This window comes from Papilio machaon, chromosome 19 (assembly GCF_912999745.1).
Source record: "Papilio machaon chromosome 19, ilPapMach1.1, whole genome shotgun sequence".
Taxonomy (NCBI): domain Eukaryota; kingdom Metazoa; phylum Arthropoda; class Insecta; order Lepidoptera; family Papilionidae; genus Papilio; species Papilio machaon.
This window is the reverse complement of record NC_060004.1, coordinates 4669696-4693764: the sequence shown is the minus strand read 5'-3', so window position 1 is coordinate 4693764 and position 24069 is coordinate 4669696. Positions and strand designations below refer to the sequence as shown.

At 33.6% G+C, this 24069-nt stretch overlaps 1 protein-coding gene across 1 annotated transcript in view; it reads left to right on the top strand.

Annotated features, from left to right (window-relative positions):
- Positions 1-24069, top strand: part of LOC106715312 — a 36716-nt gene that overhangs the window by 1123 nt on the left and 11524 nt on the right. Inside the window, exons 2-3 of the mRNA XM_014508588.2 lie at positions 21320-21397; positions 23876-24026. Coding sequence (XP_014364074.2) covers positions 21328-21397; positions 23876-24026 — 221 coding nt within the window. The 5' untranslated portion in view covers positions 21320-21327. The remainder of the gene's footprint in view (positions 1-21319; positions 21398-23875; positions 24027-24069) is intronic.

Genomic DNA, 24069 nt, shown 5'->3' with positions numbered 1-24069 from the left:
ATTAAACGAGTTGAATAGAACTGGTTGTATCAGAAGTATAACACAGTAATCTATCGGTTAATTATAAAATATTATAACCCATCCAAAGAAAAAAGTTACATCTCTCAATAGTGATATTTAATATACACTTGATAAAATTGCTTTGTATGTAATATAAAAAAAACATATTTTCGTATAAATGTATTTGCGTTGCTTATAACGAAAAACCTTTTTTTATTTATGTTTGTTTGTCCGCAAGTTCGCGTTTGTTCTGTTCGATTTCTGAAATGGCTAGACCGATTTTGTCGGGAAGGTAACTGATGCATGCGAGTATATTATAGGCTAGTTTTTTTTTCTTCGCTGACGAAGACGTGGGCGATCGCTAGTAAAATATATAACTCTTTTCGTCGAACGTGTCGTGAAAATTGAATTATGTTATTAATGTATTTATTAACTTAAAGTGAAGTGGATCAAAAATACTCGTACATACTTTGACAAAACATAACGCTAAAACTTTACTCAGTCCTATTTATTCATCTATTTGTTACATAACATTTATTTTAAACAAATAATTGGTTCATGTTAACATAATCCTTTTCAGAACGTCATTAATTACATTCGCTTAGTAGTACGCCGCCGTTCACTCTTGTACCTTGTATTTGCAATTACGTATATATATGTTACTTTCAATTTTAGTTCAAATTGCTTTTTGTAAGACATATCCCGATAATTTGAAATACTTTTTAAGACACAATTTTTGACAAAATCTGAAGAGTCGATTGGATCATTATTTTAAAACAGTGTACCAAATCTAATTCAACCTTTTCGAAGTCAGTGAGGTTATCCTTCTAGTATAGGTAACACATTCAGTGACACTACGATTTTTCATGTATTTAAGTGAAGATGCAAGTCAGCGTTTCTGACAATATTAAGGGATAGCATTTGCGATTAACTTACTTCTTACTATTATACTTCTTAATATTATAAATGCAAAAGTTTAGATGTATATATGGATGGATGTTTGTTTGAAGATATCTCCAGAACGGCTCAACGGATCTAGATGAAATTTGGCACAGATGTAGAACATAGTCTGGAAGAACAGATAGGCTACTAATTAATTTTTAATTTTAAATCCGCGCGAAAGGAGTCGGGCGACAGCTAGTTATTTGTTAGCCGCAAATTGAATTCGAAATAAAATAAACCTTCCCGTTGGTAATATTTATAAGTAAGTCTAGGAATCTAGGAATAAAGTAAGTCTAAGAACAATGTTGAATAGAGACAAAGCCAGTTTATTACACGAACGTTTTCAGTATTCGATTGCATCTTACACGCAAGACAACGATTAAGCGATTAAATACTTGTCTTATGTCGATGGCCGTTTCGTTCCAGCTTAGTCTTCAAGTCAAGGTTGCACGCCTACACCTCGATAACTATAGGTGAACAGAACCGGAACTTGTTTGTTCATTGTAAATTTTGGTTGATGGAATGCAATTGTTGAAGTTAAAAGAAGCTTTTATTCTGTTTACACTAAATATTCAAAATGTGCAAATGAATTATTTAATTGCATATAATTTTGATTATATATACATAGCTCGAGACAAACACAGAGCCCAAGATAGAGCGAGATAGCGGCGTATTGTGGACGCCCTCTGCCGCACTACGGGGACATAGGACATTAATTTTTGTTTTTATAAGAGAAGGGGGGAAACGAGCGGCGGGAACACCAAAGTGATCATCGACGCCCATGGACATCTGCAACACTAGGAGAATTGCAGATGCGTTGCCGGCCTTTAAGAAAGATATACGCTCGCTTCTTGAAGGACCCTAAGTCGTACTGGTTTGGAAATACCGCCGAGGACAGACCATTCCACAACGCGGCCGTGCGCGGCAAAAAAATTCGCGCGAACCGCACTGTTGTGGAATGCCAGCCATCCAGATGGTATGGATGGTACCTGGCGGTCTGTCGGGTCGTCCGATGACGAAACTCGGCGGCAGGAATCGTTTCAAACAGTTCTTCGAACACTCCCCGTGGTATATACGATAAAAAATGCAGATGGAAGTCAAGTCTAGTCATATAATTTTGATTAATTTTCCAATACCTAGTATGTGAAATTCGTTGACCAAGAAATATTTTTTTAACAAAACTTCATGTTTTAATAGCATAATTCATACATTTAACTATAACGATTGTATTTTAATCTGAAACTCTTAATTCGCTGTATGAATTTTTTTGGTTTTTAAAAATCCATTATTTCTGTTACTCCTGTAATTAAGAATCATTAGATATTAAAGATAACTTTAGCGTGGATTTCCCAAACTAAATCAACACTAAAGCTCTCCATTACAAATTAACATATTAAATTACATATTTACATAAATCAAGACAATCAAGAACAATACCATTTAAGTTTCGTTAGTACAGTAACTTGCACAAACAATTAAGCAATGCCACCTACATATTCAACTCATCTGAGTAGCACACAACTTACAAAACCTATGAATTATTGATGTTAAAATCCAACCGTTTAATGTGAAAATTGCTGTTGGAGGAATACATCATATTACGACAATATTAACGCTTCGATAAAGGTTATCTATTTGTAAAATTAATGTAATAAGCAGACAATTCCATGATTGTCTTCAAGGATTAAAATCATTAAATCAGTAGTCAAGAAGTAAAACAATAAAAGAAAAGTAATCAACAACTTACTCTCACTCGTAAGCTAGAAGGGTAGGCAGATATCATGGACTTAATTTATCGCAGTCTTGGCTCACTTTTCTCGCCTCTTAAGTATTCTTACAACAATACTCTTGATTTTTATAATAATCTTAAAAGTTTCATCTCTACGTTTACTTAGTGAATAAACTGAATCCAAGAACTGCAATAAATATAAACAGTGACCGAGATTTATTGCAGCAACAATTTTACACGCTCTACGGGTATAGAATTCAGTAAGCAAGTCGCTGTGAATGTGGAATCACCACATTATCTGCAATGTATCTTACGTCATTGAATAACCAGGCCTCTACGTCTAACTGCAATCGCAAGTTTCTTAAGTCATTTATATTATAATTATTTAGATGAATTAAGATGACTCTCGTATTCTACTTTTAAATGAATCATAACTGGCTGAACATGAACTCGCGCTGTAATTCCAAAATCAAAACAGTGTCAAAGGAAATCACTGCCAATTAATTATAGTAGTGTTGACAAAATGTTTTTTAAATTTTTTAGACCACAAACCTCTTTACATATCCAGTCCAATGGTTTAGTTACTTAGGGGATGAACATAGAAATATTGTTTTTTTTTTATTTTTATTAACGATTATAAGGAGCCTCCTATGGAGAACGCGTCTAAGCAATACTCAAACAACCCTGTATAATACTTTAACTAACTACTCGAATGTTTAGCTGATACTAATTTTAAGAGTATTATGTAGTGAGCATTGTGGATGGCACATTTACTTAAGACTTTGCTCATTGTGTATTTGAACTTATTATTGTGCTATTGTTAGTTTAACCTAATAAATGAAAAAAAAAAAGCTTAAATGACTAGCTTGCATTTACCTATAATTTTTACTTATTTATTGCGAAACCTGTATTCTTAATTACTCAACGGTCACCTTATATGAAGATTCGTATAAGGAACTGAAGTCGTAACATCACAAGGGCGTGCGCAGGCGACTTATGTTTGTCTTACTCAACACTCAAGCCTACGGATTAACATTTAGTAATCATCCTTGGGGATAAATTTAAATTAAGAATTTACTAATAACAAATACAGAATTCTGCAATGAAGTACATACGAGTATATTTCATATAATTCAATGCCGAAAGTAAATAACAAGATAAAATATATAGGCCGACCATTACGCGATTTCACTTTTTCAGTTATTTAATGAATTTGTAAGATAGTTTTGAATACGTGTAGCTTTTGGTATATAAGCTACTAGTTGTCACCCGTGACTCCGTCCGACCAGAATTAAAAAAAAAAACTTAATAATAATAATAATAATAATAATAATAATAATTTTATTTCAAGCTACAAAATGTTATGCTCATAATTTTGTTAGTAAAAACACTTATTTACTATGTTAGTAACAATATAAATGGATACTATATACAATTATTCACCGCCATGTGGAGCTTTAGGCAGTAACTTACATATTTACAATCTAGCCTGCAGGCAATCATGTTGAGGACGTTGTTCGGGCTGGCTCGCACCCTATGCACCAGAGATGCGCATTTTTTCCGCATTGTGCCATAAAAGCAGTCAACGCGCGCTTTTGCGAACATCCCTGAAGCGCTACAGAAGCGAGGCAGCCCCATCAACAACCTAAATGCGTTGTTGTACTGAACGCGAAGGGCGTTATAGGACTTTTGCTTGTAGCTCGCCCATAGACTACTCGCATAGAAGCTTGTGCAGTATGCTCAGAAAAGAGTAATTTTTACCTCTTTTGAGCAGCGAGCAAACCTGCGAGCAATCATGTTGGCCCTCACCGATAACGCCCTCCGCTCCCTTTCTATGTCACAGTCGTCGTTGAGATCCGTGGTAATGATGTGTCCTAGGTACTTAAACTGATATACCCTACTCAAAATGGAGCCACAGAGTTTAATGTCAGGTACAGGATTTATATCACGATTCCTACCACATTTCTCAAATATCATGTATTCACTTTTCTTTACATTATAAATTAAACCGTGGTTAATCGCGTACTTTTCGCAAATCCCTAGTAATTTCCTCAGGCCACAGACCGATGCGCTCAGCAGCACCATGTCATCTGCGTAACTAATATTATTTACACAGACTTGATCAACATGGCAGCCGACATGTTGACTGCTCAGCGCAACGATCAGGTCATTGACGTACAGGTTAAACAAGATAGGGGAAGTTAGTCCTCCTTGCCTTACACCACACTCCAGCTTATACGGATCTGAGTACATATTAGACCACTTAACAACATTGACCTGGCTTCCGTACCAGAATTGGAGAATTTTTACGATGTTATTAGGAACTTTTTGTTCATCTAATTTCTTCCATAGTGTTTCATAGGAAACCAGGTCGAAAGCCTTAGACAAATCAAGGAAACCAGCAAACACTCTAGTATTTCGAGAAGTATAATAATCAATCGTTTGTTTAAGGCATAAGATCGCACTTTCTGTGGAAAGTCCCGGACGGAAGCCGAACTGGTTGTCGTGAATTTTTACATATTGATTCAACTTAGTATTCAGTATTCCGTCCAGGACCTTCGCCGCAATCGTCGCCAACGATATGGGCCTGTAATTATTTTTATCTGATAAATTTCCCGTTTTATTTTTTACTACAGGGACAACCACAGTTTTCGTAAGTTTCGATGGCAAGTATGAACAGTTAAGGCACAGCGAATAAAACATGCTCAGGACTTTTGCGATATGCGGCCCCGCGTACAAAATGTGCTCAATGCTGAGCCCGTCGTGACCAGGAGATTTTCCTTTGGCAATTGATTTAATTGTGCGGACCACATCCTCCTCCGTTATACAAGTAGCCAAGTTACCATTGGGCGGCTCAACATTGTGCACCGGCGCTACCTCTGTTACAGATTTGACCAAGAAATTGTCTTTAAACATGTTAGCAATGTCTTTAGAACCGGTAACACCGTCGACACTCACAGGCAGGCCAGGCGAAACTTTCAACTTGTTGGTATTTTTCCAAAAACCCCGAAAATCTTTTTGGGAATGAAGAAAGGCTAGCCGATCCATCTTGATTTGGTCTTGGTGGTCTTGACACCACTTCAACCTGGATTTAAACAGTTTTCTCGATTTACTCATCTTGTCATATATATATCCCGATGAGGGTTTACCGTACAATACCCAAATTTGAAAATTCAGCCTAGCCTCTCTGTGTGCGGCCTTTACATAGTCGTTCCAGCCAATCACTGGTTTCCTACGTTTTATATAAGTTTTACATTTCTTTGCCGCATCACTCAGAACATTTACAATATCATCATATAATTTATCAATTGTCGTTTTACAGCTACATCTATTTGAAAAACAATTTACACACATTTTAAGTTCTAAAGAGATATCTATAGATTTAAGCTTTTCGTTACATTCCGCATAATATAAATCAATTTGTTCATTACTTCTTTCACCCCATAATATTTCATTATGAACAATGTTTTGATTTACTAATTTTGGAGTTAAAACGTTTAGCCTGCACTCAGCAACTATAGGAAAGTGATCAGACCACCATACGTCACATTTAACGTATATATTACATATAGCACACTTCGCAGCCTGCGTCGTTACTAAATGATCGAGCCATCTCTTAGACCCGTGAGCTTCACTTACGAAGGTGTACGTATCAGACGAATATCCTAACATATCTACATCTACGCAAAACCATCTTTGTTCGTTACAAAAGTTCAAAAGTTCATAAAAAAAGAGTTCATTAGGATGGGCGTTAAAATCTCCCAATATAAAAGTCGATTCTACGCCATACTCATTCACTAATGCACTCATCGCACCGAGACAGTCCGTAAATTCAGGCAGATTTTCCTTCGTATCCGTTGGCATATAGACACTTATTACTATAAGAGGTCTTTCACTTGTTATTATTTTTATAGCACAGATGCGCGGATTATCACACTGCAACACAAGAACGTTCTGAAATACTTTTTTATTCCACAATAGGGCGACTCCGCCGTACGGTCTTCCTCGCAGCATACCCACTGACGTATCCACCGCAGATGTTCCCGTGTAACTAAAGTTGTTATCAATGCTGCTGAGATAGGGTATGTCCTGCGGCAACAGCCAGGTCTCCTGTAGTGCAATTACGTCACAGCATAAGCAAAGTTCACGGATGCCTTCTATGGAACGTTTTACATTTTTACAGTTAAAACTAGCAATTTTTATTATTTCCTTATTCATCATTATTTTTATCTTTTAGGCCGTCTTTATTAAATGCATTATTGGATCTATATTTCATATTCACAAAACGTCTAAAAATTATGCCTGTAGGCCAAATAGTTTCATCCAAGAATATATCTAATTTACTTTGTGGGATAAAAAATTTATATGCTTTGTAGCTATCATGCTTTTTGATATCAATTTTTTCCAATGTCACCAATTCATTTGTCTTTAGTCTAATATAATTAATTATTTCATCATCTTTTGTGTCGTTGTGAATATTAGAAATGAATATTGGTATCATTCTTACAGCCGCTTTAAACATTCCTTCACCATCTTTTGCAACTCCCGTTTTGCCCGCAAACCGGTATTTATTTTTAAATCGTTTCACTGTTGACCACTCGCTCTCATTACTATTTTTTTCATTTTGGGGGTATTCCGCAAACACTTCGGCCGGTCGCTGCATACTGTTATCGCACAGCTGATTTGAAACCGCCGCCGCACTCTGTTTGCAAACATTACTCGGATGACTCACCGGCTTGTTTTGCTTCGTATAATTTCTAACACACTTAACGCGTTGAATCTGTGACTGTTGCATGGAATTATTACTACAAGTATTAGTTTGCGTATTGGTTTGCACTACTTCTCGGTATTCACGGCGACCGTTATTGTTGTTATTTGTACTAATCATTGCCAACTGTTCTTTATTATTATCCGACAGCTCAGTGTCGTTTACATGCGATAGTCCTATAGGCCCACTATCCATATTCCAGGCGCCACGCTTTGTGTCAATGTTGCAAATCGGAGTAGGTAGAATTGAAGCATATTTTAAATTATTGACCTCTGTTTTAAGCTCATCTACCTGTTCATTTGTGGCATACGTCGATTTAATACACTCGATGTCACTTTTAAGTCTAATTAGATCCTTTAACAATGCCGTGCAGTCCAGATGATCAAATGTTATCGGTGGCAGTTTTTCTAACTGTTTGGCTACGTATACCGGTAATATATCCGGATCCGTTGATTTAATTATACCTATGATATCATCCACATCACGATTCTCCTTTCCTTTTCTTTTTCGTTGAATTTTTCGTTTATCGGCTGGCAAAGCACTGTATAACAGAGATTTAGATTTTTCAATCTCCTCCTTCGTAAATGAAGACGTGCAAAGTCTTATTAACGTCTCTTCGTCTACAACAGATACTTTATTCTGTATATATGCTAGCAATTCATCAATAACGATGTTACACACATTACACTTCACAATATCAGACATTTTATAATTTTATACGTTTACTACCGCAAAACATTCACATAATTATATATTTTTAACGGACGCAGCAAATGCGTGTCCGCGTTCGGCGAATGCGCGCGCGTAATGCTAATAATAAGCTTAATAAGGAATTTGAAAATGTTCTACATCTGTGCCAAATTTCATGAAGATCCGATGATCCGTCTATCTAAACTTTCGCATTTATAGTAATAAGATATAATGAGTATAAATATTTTATATTGTGCGGAACAATTGCTTTCATTCAATTGATTTTTTAATACGTTGCGTTCTCAATGTATCTGGTTTTAAAATTCATCAAGATACAATAGCATTGAAGTGACGGGCAGCCTTTCAAGCCTGTTTTAAAAGGTGACAACGCTTTGCAAAGTCCAATAAAGAGTTTGTGGGTGTTAAATGCCCGCCCACTGGACCATTAAGATTTGATACCTTTCATTAATAAAGAACATCATGAATCCAGTCTCGATATTCCTTTATTTTGAACAACTTTTTAATTTTTTTTCTCCAACAACTCTATTTCTTTTTTTGCTAAAAACTATAAACCATGTTTACTATTTCTCCAATCCAAGACAAAAAAATCCCTAAGTATTCTGGTGATATTTGAATTTATTGCTTATTCTTTGACATTAAAACTTGTCCGCCCATATTTTTCTTTCTTTTCGCCTTTTTCGATCAAAATTAATTGCATAGCTTGATTGCGAAACTAAAATGGCAATGTGTCCGCCATTGATTTACCGTGCTACCAAATAGAAATATTATTAATTGAAAAAGAACGTAACGGTATTAAAGATTGTTAAAGGAAACGTAATTAATGATTAACCGTAAAAAAATCGTTGACCCCTTCGCAGTAACATTTCCGTGGATAGGTAACATTTTGTCTGTTTCGTTAAAATTGTAGAAAATTATTTAAATGCATTTTTTACTTATACCTTATTGCATAAACTAGTTTCTTTTTATATATTGTAACTTCTTGGGCTGATACTTGATTTAATTTCGTTAAAATTCTTATAAAAAATTGTAGTTACTTTTTGTATCCAAACTTCCCCATATTCACTACATATTTACAGAAATATTGAGAAATATAGATAAAAATAAACGATTCTCTTTTAACATTCTAACTACTGAACACGTTAAGCAAATCATAAAATCATAATTTGTGTGAAAAATTACAAAAAAAAACACAAAGTAAACTTACCTTTATCTATTTTGTTTTTAAAGATCAATTTTCCTTACCTCTTATTTGTATATTTGTATGTGGTGTACAAAGTTAGGAAGGATAGTATGTTAAGGAAAACTCGACCTTTTGGACGTAGCCGTTTGGTTTTACCTTTGGCATATTGAATGTGGTATTGGCAGCAAACGTCCTCGCTGCGAGGTCACGCATAATCACCTGCCGCTTCTGCTATCATAAAGCTATGCACATACTGGAGAAGCGTTAATAATTTTTCTACATCAATAAACTGAACAAAACTGCGAAAGATTAAATTGAAGGGTACCTAGCTTATACTGTCTGATTGAAACTGAGAATAAATCTTTATAATTCCACAGTGTAGAACTCTATACGTGATACATTTTTTTTAATTATACTGTTACGAGATATAGGACGTCTTGATACTTCTAAATTCATAATAAACAAAACATTAAAGCAATAATGAAGGTTCCCTCAACATCGAATGAATTATATTACTTGACATTTGCCGCAAATATCAAGTTACTTTACACTAAATAACCGTTTATTTTACTTTTAAATTATTTCTGAGCAAAATAACTTTGCTTGCATATAACAAGTTTACGGCGCAGTGAACCTTAATTCAAAACCCTTGGAGTTGTACATATTGTTTTAAAACTCTAACATGTGTACGCGGCGTTACATAATGATGTCACCTTTGTGGCGCGGTCGCGTCACCGACCATGCTCTCCAGTGGGCAGAAATAATCACTCGACTATTGCTGTAGTCAAGTAATTATTTCTCTTCTCTTTATAAAATCTTACTTGACTATGTAAAAACAATAAAGACTAGTTATGGATAAAAAAAAAAAAATTAATAATGCTTAGCGCCGACATACACGGACTATTTGAAGCAGTCGTTATCGATAGCTTCTAGGTTGTATAGGGCAATCAACAATTGTTATTCACCATACAACCATCAGTTTGCAGTCGCTGCTAAAAAGTATACCGATCACTCAAAGCTGACGATACCTACAACTTAAAGCAGTCTGTAAATATTGTTTTGTTACCTTCGATTTGAGGCAAACAGCACTATGTATCTTGTGGCAAGACAACAAGGAAGTATTACGCAATTTCCTGAATGTGTGATAATTTAGAATAATTTAGATAATAAGTTAATTACTCATATTAATATAAAGCTTGAAAAATAACTGAAAGAAGTATTGGTAAATATTTCGGACATTATCATTCAATAAAACCAGTGTTAATTCTTATTATTTCAGTTTTGGAACGAAGTTCCTTATCGCGCGTTGTGAAAGGGGGCTAGACGGAAAATTTTTTTGCTATAGTAAGTATGTTAACGACGAATGAGCGCTACTTCACCATGGCAACGCCGTGACAATATATAACGAAAATTCATAGAAATAAAATGTACTTCTTGTGAAGACTTAAGTTTTTTATTCATAGAATAAACATTGGTTCCTTCACTAATTAACCAAAAGGAACTTCGTTCCATCCGGGTGTCCCTTGACACCTCTCAAGTTTTTTTTTTTTGATTATCGAACAAAAATAATATCGTCCGATTCATATTACGTCGTTGGTTGTTATTTAGATAGTTCCATAGTAGTCTGTTCCAAATTCATCTCATTCAATATTGTGTCTTGACATTGAATTAGGTCGATTGGAACTTGAATGTTGTCTATATTATATTTTGTGTACATTTGCTAAACATTACATAAGCTCGACTTAGGTAACAATTGACACATAAGATAAGGTCGCACGCTTGTGAATCACTCGAGGTCTTTTTCGATATTAAAACTACCGCCATTTTAATATGGTCTCTATTTTCTAAATAAAAATGTTTAATATTTTGGATATACAGTGTGACAAAATATGTCTCATGTACAACTGAAATTATCAAAGGATAACCGTTAAATAATTGGAGCAATGTACAACTATTACCGAAAAGAATGTTAGTTATAAAAGTTGAGGAGATCCTGGTTGCTTAGACTGTTTTTTAAACGCATTCTCTAATCTTCTCAAAAAAACAATTTTTTTATCATCGTTTTCGTGTGTAAAATGCCGCACCAGGATGAGTTTCTTGCCAACAGCGTATGTGGTAATTAGTATTGCCGCACACTTGACTTTCCCATTTTTATGCAATAAAGCGGAGGCGTCAGAATTCAACATACAGAATGACCATATTGTATCTTCTTGATTTTAGTAGCCTTCTTGCAGTGAATTTTATCATTAAAAATCAAATCCCAAATTAAAAAAAGTCCTTAATTTTATATTAAACTATTTATTGATTCTTCAAACTTTAAAATGTTATTTTGCAAGTGCATATAAATGCAACATGTTATAGAGACCAAGTTATATTGGTGTTTGAAAAAGGACAGTAATTCCGCGGTCGAAGAAAACCTTGGGGCCAGTTAGTTGTACTCTTCCTTGTAGGCGGATTTGCATTTGAATCACTTGATATTCACTGAATCAAATTCGCTTTATAATGCGATAAATTCTTTCTATCGGACGTAACAAGTCGAGGATATTGTTTTCCTACCCACTACGGTGAAATTTTATTTGGCGAGCAATGCAATTATGATAATAACTTGTCATAACAAAATACGTGTACGTGTTAAAACATAGCACGTTTCGATCTTAAATAAAATTCTTTAGAAATATTCATCTTTGACTTACAGTGCGAAGAAAACAAGCTAAATTGTGAATGTGTTATCGAAGCAAAAGAGTTGAGCGCTCAAGAATTTTTTACAATCTACTTTGACTCACTCAAGGTAAAAGTTATCATGCTCTTTTCTGTTAGTTAGCGATCGCTTTTTTTCTTTTTAGAAAAAGTATGTGCTTACACTATTCAGTATGTAATCAATTGAATCTATTGATCTTGAATAGCATCGACATACCTATGTATTGCGAACTGTGAGTTTTAGTTGTCGAAAAACTTGTATAAAATATAATCATAAGGAGGCAAATGAACGGGCGGCCACTTTAATTGCCGCCCATAGACATACGCAATTGCAGATGCGTCGCCTACCTTTCATCGACGGAAACGATCGGAATATTTCTCCTTTCAATGCGTCCACTCCGCCCTCGAATCCAGTACTCCTTCCCATCCTATCCTTATAAAAAAGTATGGGAATTGAAAGGAGACTAAAGTTAAGTCTCCGGAACGCATACTCAACAAAAACGCAGAATTACTTCCACTTGACGTCTGTCTTCTGTGTGGTCGTGGTATTACACAGGAGGAGCTGGCCAATTCGTGCAACAGATATTGCTGGTGTTTACCACTGTGAATACGGTCATTTCAATTTCTTTGACAACAAAGACTATATTTTAATACAAGAGTTACACTACTGCGATTATGGCAATTATGAAGGTACGTAGTACTTATTTATTAGTAAAAAACATAGTTACTTTTATCAGCATTGTTGCTAAGACATTGAGTATAACAACATAGTCGTTTATGGTATTCGATAACAAATACGATTACATTCATAGTACGCGCACTGTCACGGTTCTACCTTTACCTTTTGTCGTCCAAGGTCAATACGGAATTGACTTACAGATAATTTCATACATATTAAAATACAAAATTAAAATTATGTCATTCGTAATTGAACTATATTGTTATAAAAATTAGGTTGGAATTTAAATAGCCGGCTCCACGTGAATTTGCGTAAGTTAAGCGTTTCTCATTAACTGTAGAGTGCTATTGTTATATGGGAAGCTTGTGAAATGTTGGTGTATTTTGTAATGGGATACAGACTAGCACGAGAATACTATTTTCATTCTGGAATTACGTGATAATAGTATAATGAAAGTAGATCACAATCTTTGTTTTTCGAGTTGCATCACATAATTTGTTGGTATTGTTCTATCTTGTAACTTTTTTATATCTTAAATTATAAACAAATGAATATTAAAGGGAAATATTAATAATAAAGTAGTGGTCCTCCTAAGCGCATAAAGAGCGGAGACCCATTTGCTTTAATCTACTTCTAGATATTTAACAATTAAATGCATATCGATGAGTCCTATGCATAAGAGCAAAAGTAACAAATTATTAATGATTTTTACTTTTTTTTTCTGTTAAAAGCTACTTCTTCGTTTAGTTAACGACATGCAGTAAAAAAATAGTAAATGTAATATTTTGCTGAAGTCATAGGATCTACGTGGCTTTTATTCCTGTATAGTGGAAAGTTTGAGAGCCTCTCCTGAAAAGTTGTCAATTTGCACATTGGCCCTTATTCGTAGGAGCCATCGATATAATAATAAAACACACCAGGTGATACTTAAACATTTTGGTATTAAAAGGATTTTCCATTTTGTAAATATCTTTTTACTCTAACAAAAAAAGTGTTAATAATTTTCGATATCAAAAAAAATTAAAGAAAAGTATATTTTAAAATATTTAAATGTCATCTTGAAATTTCCATAAAATAAAAAAGCCAACATGAGCAAGACTTGCAAACAAGTTTTGATAACATTAGTAAGCGGTCAGTTGGCCTCACTGCTGCATGGCCACCGATGTGCATCGCTATTGACCTTGAGTAGCCTTACTGTAACGTAACACCAACATAACACGTAACTTCAACACAACACGACTATTAAACAAACGACAGTTTACAGGGAACTAGGAATGCGGGCTTATTATGCAAATGGCGTCAACATTAACGATATGTTAGTGTAGGTTTCCACTATCAAAGCAATCATAGAAAAAGATATAGTTATCCTTTACATTCTCTGTAAAACATCAGAGATAGCTATATGTTTTTAAACTGATGTTCTAGCAGTGGAATTGCACAGTATGAAGTCGCTTCATAAACATATATGTAAACATTATGTTAAGAGAAATATTATATCTTAGTAGCTTTTCGCATCATGGAATATATTTAGATACTAGCTGTTGCCCGCGTCTCCGTCCGCGCGGAATTTAAAAACATAACAAGTAGCCTATGTGTTCTTCCAGACTATAATCTACATCTGTGCCAAATTTCGTCGAAATCCGTTAAACCGTTCCGAAGATACCTTCAAGCAAACATCAATCCATTCATCCAAACATTTTGTAAAGCAGCCTCAAAAAGTCTCCCTTCTCAATGGAGTTGGTGGAGTTAGTACTAAATAAAACACTGAGGTATGGTACAGCGAAGACAAATTTAATTAAATAGTGAAGTGAGGTCAATCCACCTCCGCGAATCTTTACACCGCGATCAATAAAGACGATGCACGCCATCTGTCGTTCGACTAACAACTAACATTAAATGATAACATTGGACAATTTATAATATTAGTAAGATGTGCTTTATCAATTACAAGACAATTAGCCTCAAGACAATTTTTTTTTCTGTGTTATATTTAATGTAAACGTATTGTAACAAACAATTACTTCTATGTATCAAGTACTATGAAATGTATATCTGTAAAGAAACCACAATCCGACGACTAGGTATGTCTAGGTTAAGGTGACAATGCGATACTTTATAATACACTAGCTGTTGCCCGCGACTCCGTCCGCGCGGAATTTAAAAATACTTAATATGTAGCCTATGTGTTCTTCCAGACTATGTGAAAAATTTTACCAAGATTCGTAGATCCGTTACGGGGATACCTTCTAACAAATATCCATCTATCAATTCATACATCTAAACTTTCGTGTTTATAAAATTAGTAAGAAGGCATAAAGTAAGATTATGAAATAGAACTCTATGTGGATAATTAATTGAAATTTTAAACGTTTTTACACAAAAAAAAAACAAAAGATTAAAAAACAAAAAAGACACTGGTATAAATGATAAAGTACAATACTTTTTAAATAATAGAGATGCAGTTTCATTGACGTAATCGTTTGCCAATGTTTCTTATTACTTCGAATGACCTTTCCTCAGAACACCTTCGAACCATTCTACGACTATATTTTATTTCAAGAGAACGTAAGCTATATCTTAGAATTTGAAATGACTATTAGGATGCTAAAATATTATCAGTTTAAACTAAGGCACTTATAGATCTTATTATCATTAATTTAACTTATTCTGAAATAATATTTACTTCGCATACTCAACTGAAAAAGGACTCCTCTTCAAAATTTACTGATTTTACTCAATATTTTAATTTTTAAACACGCAAGTTCTTGTCTTGTTTCTAAATAAAATAGATGCTTTATAAACGACTTCAAGGTACATAATATTCAACTAAATTCAATAACTCTTTAATATAAAGATTTTCCTTATACATAAGAATAATTGTATTTCCCAGAGAATTCACAAGTAAAGAATTTCAAGCGATAATACCATCAACTTATTTATTAGGTACGAGTATTTTTCATGATAGAAATATATTAGCAAACCATTGAACAGAAAACAACATTATCTGTAGTTATTTAACCAACGCAAGGAAACATTACAATGCAATCTATGCGTTCACTTCCTCTGTACTAAAACAAACATTACGTAATCATATACTTGACCACGACATGATTTCTTTATTAGCACATTATACAATGCGTGCTATGTACCGTATTACCTTTCGTGAGTGTATTATAACTCTTCAATGACAATAACTCGTTCAATACAATCGTTGCTAGTGACGTACGGTAACGGGTCTGGAGTTTTTAGACATGGCCCGTTAGATGGGACACGGTGAGTTAAAATGGTACGACAAGTATTGTATAAGAACAACAATAATAACAAGAATTTCGAATGACGCAAAGAATATGTTAAAAAATGAATTCGTGTTTCATGAGAGAACAATCTTTTAGGTATAAAGTATTACCTACTGATATTCTCTTGATAGTAGTTTAAGGTTTTATTTAATTAACAATTTCTTTGATTTGATATATGTTTTTTTTATATAGAAGTGTATATAAATGTTGTCTTATTAAATCCATTTTATTATCTTTTATTAGTTTAACTAACAGTGTAATTTTTTTAATTGAAATGAATATATACACTCACAAACCCAGCTTAGGCCAAAAAACTAGCAGTTTCATTTTATATTCAGTCACCTATTCTATGCTGTAACTAGAACTCTCACTTAAAAGGACAGGCAACTTAAATAAAGATCGTTCTAAATTTAAAATATTACGAATGCCAGTCTTGTATAATGAAAGCTTCGGAAAAGTTCAAAAGCATCAACGCCAGATTAAGTTCACAATATGGTATAGCGGAGGCCGGTCTCCGAAAATGGTCGGGAGGTGACGTAACCGGCAACCTTGTGCAACAGACATACGGCGACGGGTACAGTCGCGAAGAAAACTATTTAAGAAATATTATTTAATGCATCGTAAATATAATAAAAGCTGTTAAGTTTTCGATTTAATTATGAGACAATCCTCTAATATACATCCATAATTATTAAATAATGGATATGTCACCAGCTAAACATGAACGCTACCAGTTTTAAGCCTAAACAAATTTAAAAGAATTCGAAAATTTAATTCACAAAGCAACGTACTATTGATAATTTGTCACTGTTTGTCAGTTCATTCTATTGCAGCTATCAAAAAATAATAATGTAACAGAAATCAATGTTATTTTATCGCTGACTGTACATTCCCAATATTTGGGCGAGCGTTCAAGCGCTCCAGTATACCTGTCAACTATTACCGAGTCTCTAATGACATTGGCTTACCCGATGTTGCATTCACTGAGCTGCTTTCTTTGCACATTACCAAATACTTAACACTTTGTTCAATAACTGATCAATTAACGGGCCCACAATGTCCTTACGTTATATTCTCCTCATTTTTATAAAATATTAGCAGATTCTAATATCATTCCAACTGAGCTATAGGTTTGTAATACGATTAGGTTTACGACAATATTCGATCGCGAACGAACTCTTTCTAGTTATCTGAAATCCGTACCCTTAACCATTAAGTTACTGGTGCTATTATAGATACATTATTAGAAATCTAATCTAAATATTTCTCTCAGTAAGTGGTCGACTATGAGTTACTTTAATAATTTCGAAAGTAAACATTATAGAATGAAATTACAAATATAATTTAAGACCCTGTGTAAGTATTAATAAAAAATATTGTGTACATATGTCACATTACGTATGTCATTAGATTTGTCATCTATTAAGTAACAGTTAAAGGTAGACTATGCGATGCTATCGCTACATTATTTTATTTTATTTTTTACATATTCCGGTATATTATAAGCTTTTACAAGTTCCTATTACATTTATATAATTATACGTAATAGAATTCTTTACAAATAGTGTTTTCAGTAAGATAATTATTTTAAGAAAGTGTACCATCGGGATTTAGTCACATCTTTATATAAGACTTGACTATATTAATGACTTTAAAGTAAGCCAGTATTACATGTTATTAAGTAACTTATAACAGATGCACAGATGCACTTTAGTTGGTATTTATGGTGTAATACTTTTATTGAATGACTTTTAACTTACAACCTTTTACGGTGAGGTCAAACTGCCGAAACACCTGTTCAATATCGTTGTCCTATTTTATAAAACAAAATAAGGGCGCCAACATTATTGTTTTGAAGATATGTTTCCGTAGTTAGAATAGTAAAAATATACTTGCAGTTATTTTTAATTAATTTTTTTCTGTATTGACACAACATATTTTAGTAGGAAATTATCTGATGTCGTCACATCACGCTATTTAGGCATTCTCTTTGTTAGAAGCATTTGCCAAACCGCAGTAACCACAAACTACAACACAATTATAAAGAGTATTACGACACGTGTACTATAGAAAAAATAGCACTCCGTTAAATTACGTCTCTCATTATTAACTTGAATAATTGTAATTTAATATTAGAATATATCTTACGAATATCTAATATGTAAAATTCTCGTGTCACAGTTTTCGTCACCGTACTCCTCCGAAATGGCTTGACCGATTCTCATGAAATTTTGTGAGCATATTCAGTAGGTCTGAGAATCGGCCAACATCTATTTTTCATTTTTTTTTAACTGTCTGCGGACGGAGTCTCCGGCGACAGCTAGTATATATATATATCCGAATGCTTAGATGTATGGATGTTTGTTAGAAATCATCTCCAAAACGGTTGCATGGATCTCGCTGAAATTTGGCATAAATGGACAACATATTCTGTAAGAACTAAAACTAATTAAGTTTTTTTAATCGCGCGCGGATGGAGTTTCGGGCGACAGCTAGTTATATATAAATCGTATTAAAGTAAGCTTTCAAAACTGATAAATAAAAGCATATCTTTCTACTAAACTGTCTTTTATATTTACTTTGCACTATCAACCCGCCTATCTTGACTTTTTCAGGATAGTAATTAACTTAGGTGATTTGCTGATGATTTTTCCCCTAAGTAACAGAATAAGTTGGTTTCTTCTATGGATTCTATATTTAAATAATAATAATGAAGCAAAAAACGAGATAAAACTACATCGTGGGACGAGTGATATAGTAATTACGAATACATGCGCATTTATTATAATAAGTTGTAGCTGGTGCGTCTTTACCTTGATGTCACGGTCCGCAGACCTCGACTCGGCTTCCGGGTACACTATGGTAAACAATTTAATGTGTTAACTGAGGAGCCGTTTTACAAAATTTGTAGCTTAAAGTGCTTTTTGTTGTTAGTTTTTGCTATAGAATTTTACAAGTCTGACTAATAATTGATTCATGTTACTAAATCTGATTTAATATAAATACAGTACTACGTTTAATATTCACTGCTTAGGGAGGCCAAAAGAACTTAGACAACCAGATTGACTTATCAACAATACAATACTCTGACTTCTTACTAATACTATAAAAGCGAATGTTTCTTACTGCTGCATCAATCTGGATGAAATTTGGCGTAGTTGTAGAACATAGTTAAAAAATAACAGATAGACTAGTGACTTTTTTTTATTCTGCGCGGATGTTGGGACGTGCTACAGCTAGTTGGTTATAAAGTCTGTTATTACGACTGAGTATTGCCTATTCCTTTTATGTTGAGACAACTGGTTTTGACCATACTTTAATATATTTTATGTATAACCTTTAGTCAGAATATATCAAAGGATTAACACAAAAGTTAAAGAACTTCCTCAAATTCGTTTAAAACAAATTTTGGAAAAGAATCTTTACAATTTACAATTAACTGAAAATCACAATCATGTACGCGAAAACAATACTAATATTCTGACTTAGTGAATGCTGTTTCGCATAACATTTATTTACATTTCACCTAAGCAGCAAATTATAAATACTCTTTTTGCTTAACGAAGTGAAAGATAAGGTTACCTTCACACTAAGTCCGCCTAGATTGTACAGGCATTAAGTGAATGGCACACGTTATTCAACCGCCCAGCGAGCTGGTCAATTACTTTCTCTAAAATATTTTGATATACAAAAGGTTACATACAATACTAAAATTTTACCTTGACAAAAAGAGTACGTGATATTATTAAAATAGTTTAAAAGGTCATCTTCAAAAAAAGAAAATGAATAAACTAATGACAAACTAGTTCTCATGAGCTCTATTACCTCGCAGTAAAGCTGCAGCATAATTTTGTTATTTTTTGTTATTATTATTACGGCAGATTATCAATAAACCACAGTTTACATTTTTTTACTCTACTTCATAGATTTCTAGCGGTTATATTCTTTAAAGATAGCTGTTTTATTTTACAATTTTGATTAGTAATACCTCCTGCACCTAACTAATGAAAAATTTTATTATTAAATCTACATTCAATAGTTTATTCAGATGTTTTTTCTAATATCGGCTTACATTCTCTACTTGTCCAGTAGCAATGCAAGTGGGACGCACTTGTCTCGCTACAAACATTGCGTCATTACACTTAGTTTGGTTTGACATATCGCAACTGAATCCGATACGGCAACACACTTGTTCATATACTTTACAATTTAGGTTATGTTTGTTTTGGTGTAGGATTATTTTTTTATAATTAAAATACAATCCGGTACTTTTTTTTATTCAACGGGTGCCTTAAGAGTACCCGTTTTTCTTCTCGATAAGCGACAATTATAGCGCAACGTGTTATGGGTATATTTTTAGGTCATATAACGTAAAAAAAGTAACTTATTAATTCTTCTTAGATCTTGAATCAAAATCTTCTACTGTCTATCCTCTGATTGGGCTGATTAAGTCATTTTATTTATTGTTTTTGGATAATGATAGTAGCCAATCAATTAAATTTACGTTTTTGTGCAGAGTAGATTTACGATATGATACTCGTATTTATTGGTCACGTTTCTTTCATTAATATCGAACCTTGAAACATAAAATTATCTCTTGCATTACAACGATGGGATCGGATTTATATTTTTGACGGGTATTTCTTAAAAAGTCACAGAAATTAGTTTTCAAAAGAAACCATTTTGATAAAAAAAAAGAGGGACGAAGGGAAGCTTTAAATTTGATATCATTTTAACCATAAAGTGTTCGAAACATCAAGTATATCTTTTTTAATAAAGTCGACAAATTACGAAATACAATATGTAACCTACGGTTCGTTAAGAAATCATAACTCTAATAAAATAGATCTAAATGTTTTTTTCATACAGTTTAGTGGTACCATGTTTTACCATACGATTATCATGTATTTTTATAATTCTAATGAATAATACATAAATAATAAATCCTTATTTTTAAGATCGTTTAATTTCAATATAAACAGGCAGCAGTCATTATAACCATGGTAACACGAGAAGGCCGGACACGTTCAGTGGGACGAGCTCATGTTACGTATCTATCTGCAAACATTATGTCACGCTTCATAGGTTGCTTCGGGAACATAAGAATAGTTTTGTATGTTAAATCGATTGTGCTAATGATGTTTAACATGTACAATGGCTTGTTTATTTAATCATAAATTACGTATTGAACTGGATAAATATAGAAAATATGTGATTATGTGAGTTGACTTATTTTAGATCTTATGTTGATTGTTTTAGGTTTGAATTTCAAATGTTATTCGTAAAATAATTAATGTTTCTCCTCTGATTGTTTCAGACTGAACCATGTGGAGCATTGTCTTGGTAGTGGCGCTGGCGTCGACCGCGCGTTCCAAACAAATTCCGACCACTACCGGTAATTAAGTTTATAATTTGCATAAAACAATTTATTTGATATGTTCAAGATTCTTTCATACATATTAATTAATAAATGGCAACTCTATTTCTTTTACTACGTTAACTTAGCCATTGTTGTCTTGTCTTTACATAGAACATTTCGATGGCTCCTACGAATAAGGGCCAATGAGCAAATTGACAACTTTACAGGAGAGACTCTTAAAATTTCGACCATATAGGAAAAAATAACATTTACACCTATAAATGTGTATTTTTTTTACATACTGTTAACTAAACTAAGAGGTAGCTTTTAACACAAAAAAGTAAAAATCATCAATTTGTTACTTTGGTTCTTATACATAGGACCCATTGATTTACTAAGGTATAAACTAAATTGATTGTTCAAGAGAGTTAACATAAATAAGGCTGCACTGGTAAAAATAGACCATCAATACAGGTTCAATACTCGTAATCTTTTAGAGGATAAGATTAAGCGTGCTCTGCACCCTGTATAAAGTCCTATAAAATTGCATTAAACTCCACAAAGCAGATATAGATGGTAATTTTTTCCAAGTGCTTGGTACGTTATTTTTCATAATATTAGCACATACTTTTTAACGATTTAGAATATTCATGACTTTCCAAATAAAGCTTCGATATACTAATTGGTTACTTTTAAGAAGCAGCTATAAATACTTCGTAAACTTGTTTTATGATCACAGGTACAGCTACAACGTAGCAATATTCCAATGGTCGTTTTAGTGGGCAGTGGCGATGCGGCCGGGGTCAATGACTTTCCCTCCCCGATCCCCCGTGCCTGCGCACGCGCATCCTTTAAGCGAGTCTTAAGTTTCTGCTTACAAATTGTAATAATGCGTCGATATTTTATAATTCTGCAGTATCCTCAGATTCCGAGAGCGTTGCACTTGATTCAACGTTAAAAGTAGACATTGTTATTTTTTTACAAACGCATGTAGCATATGACGTAATCTCACATAACCCTGATTCCCACATTCCCACCCCAGTAAATAGAAGTTGCTTAAATATATTGAATTACTGCGCGTGAATAATGTTAAAAAACAAATTGTTTTGTCAAAGGGGACTTTCATTTCGTCATAGCTTTGCAAATTTACCTTAACGTATACGTGGAAAAAAGCCGCATGTTATAATTCCAGCAAGAATTAGATCATCGTATTTCCGCTTGTAATTATTACGTACGTGTATGTTTTTATCTTCTACTTTCGTTTAAATATCACTAATTACAAGCACTTAAGTAACACGTTATGCTACTTAATCGAACAGATTCTTTTCGACAAGTAATTTTAGTACTTTGAATATAGAAAAACGGACTAGGCAAAAAGCCTAGTAATAAATAAATTCTGCCACTTTATCCAGAGGATGAGATAAAGATTAAAATCACATATCATGCCGATAGTTATGTAAAATTGAAACATATTTATGAACGCATATTGATTCAAAAATCTACATACTTACTCGTAAAACGAGCACAGAAGTAAGATCTTACATTATACTTAAGAACTTATTGTTCGTTTTTATGTTGGTAGAGACGAATGCGTGCATTTGACAGGTCTTGTCTCATAAAAGTCAAAGTTTTAGTAGATAATTGCACTTCCGTAGTTTGTGATATCAGTTCGATCATTCAAAAATACAGTAAGCATTTATTAGCGGACACGGAACAGCAATTTAAGCAACCGTTGAGGTAATTATAGTCACGTATTGTTTTGGAAATATTATCACGCTATAACAATAGTGACCGCTAAATGTAATTTACTAATATTTTAATTAAATCTTTTGAGCAAATATTGAAACTCGCACTTATATAGCAACACTAATTTCATTTATTTCCATTAATATTTAGGACAATAGTCAACAGAAGGAAATGTTTAAACTCTTTAAACAAATGAACAAAACTTCAGTAACTTCCTCACTTCATATTAAGATTAATAATGAATACTAAAATACTTTATCGTATTCCAAAACATAATGAAGAAGAAAGAAGCCCCGATATGTTGAAAACTGTTCCTACGCACGCAAAATATTTATTAACTAAACTAAAATTAAGCAAAAAAGTAATTATATTTTCCGATTTATTTATAGTTTTGTTTATACGTAACTTAAACAAACTTTAACTTGTTACTTTTTACAATTTTCACTTATAAATCGATGTCTCCATACAAAAGACTTAAACGCGTCTATTAAAACAAATCAAATTCAGACGTCAACAGTGGTTAAAAACAATAGACTGGTGTACACAAGCTTAATAGTTATAAAGAGAGTAATATGCTATAACCATTCAAGATGTTTCAGATCCAATTAAATTTAGCTTAGAAAAATGGTTTTCCGATTAGGTTAAATCATCGTCGGTTGCAACTCTGTAAATAATGGCGGGAAACGAGGAAATTAGGGTTCCACCCCTCGATTATTGGAAGGTTACGCTGAAAAAAGTGTTAAAATAATACCAATACTTTCTGTTCAGAACTCGTAACGACATCAGTGAGTACGGCCACAGACCTCACGACACCGTGGCCGGCCGCGCTGGCGCCGCTCGACACGCTCGCCGTGTCGTGTGAGCGGGACAACATGCACGTAACCATCTCTCTCGCGCACACGCAGCCCGCAGGCAACAGGTAATACTTTTGTACCTTTTTTGTCTGCTCTGAAGAGACTGGA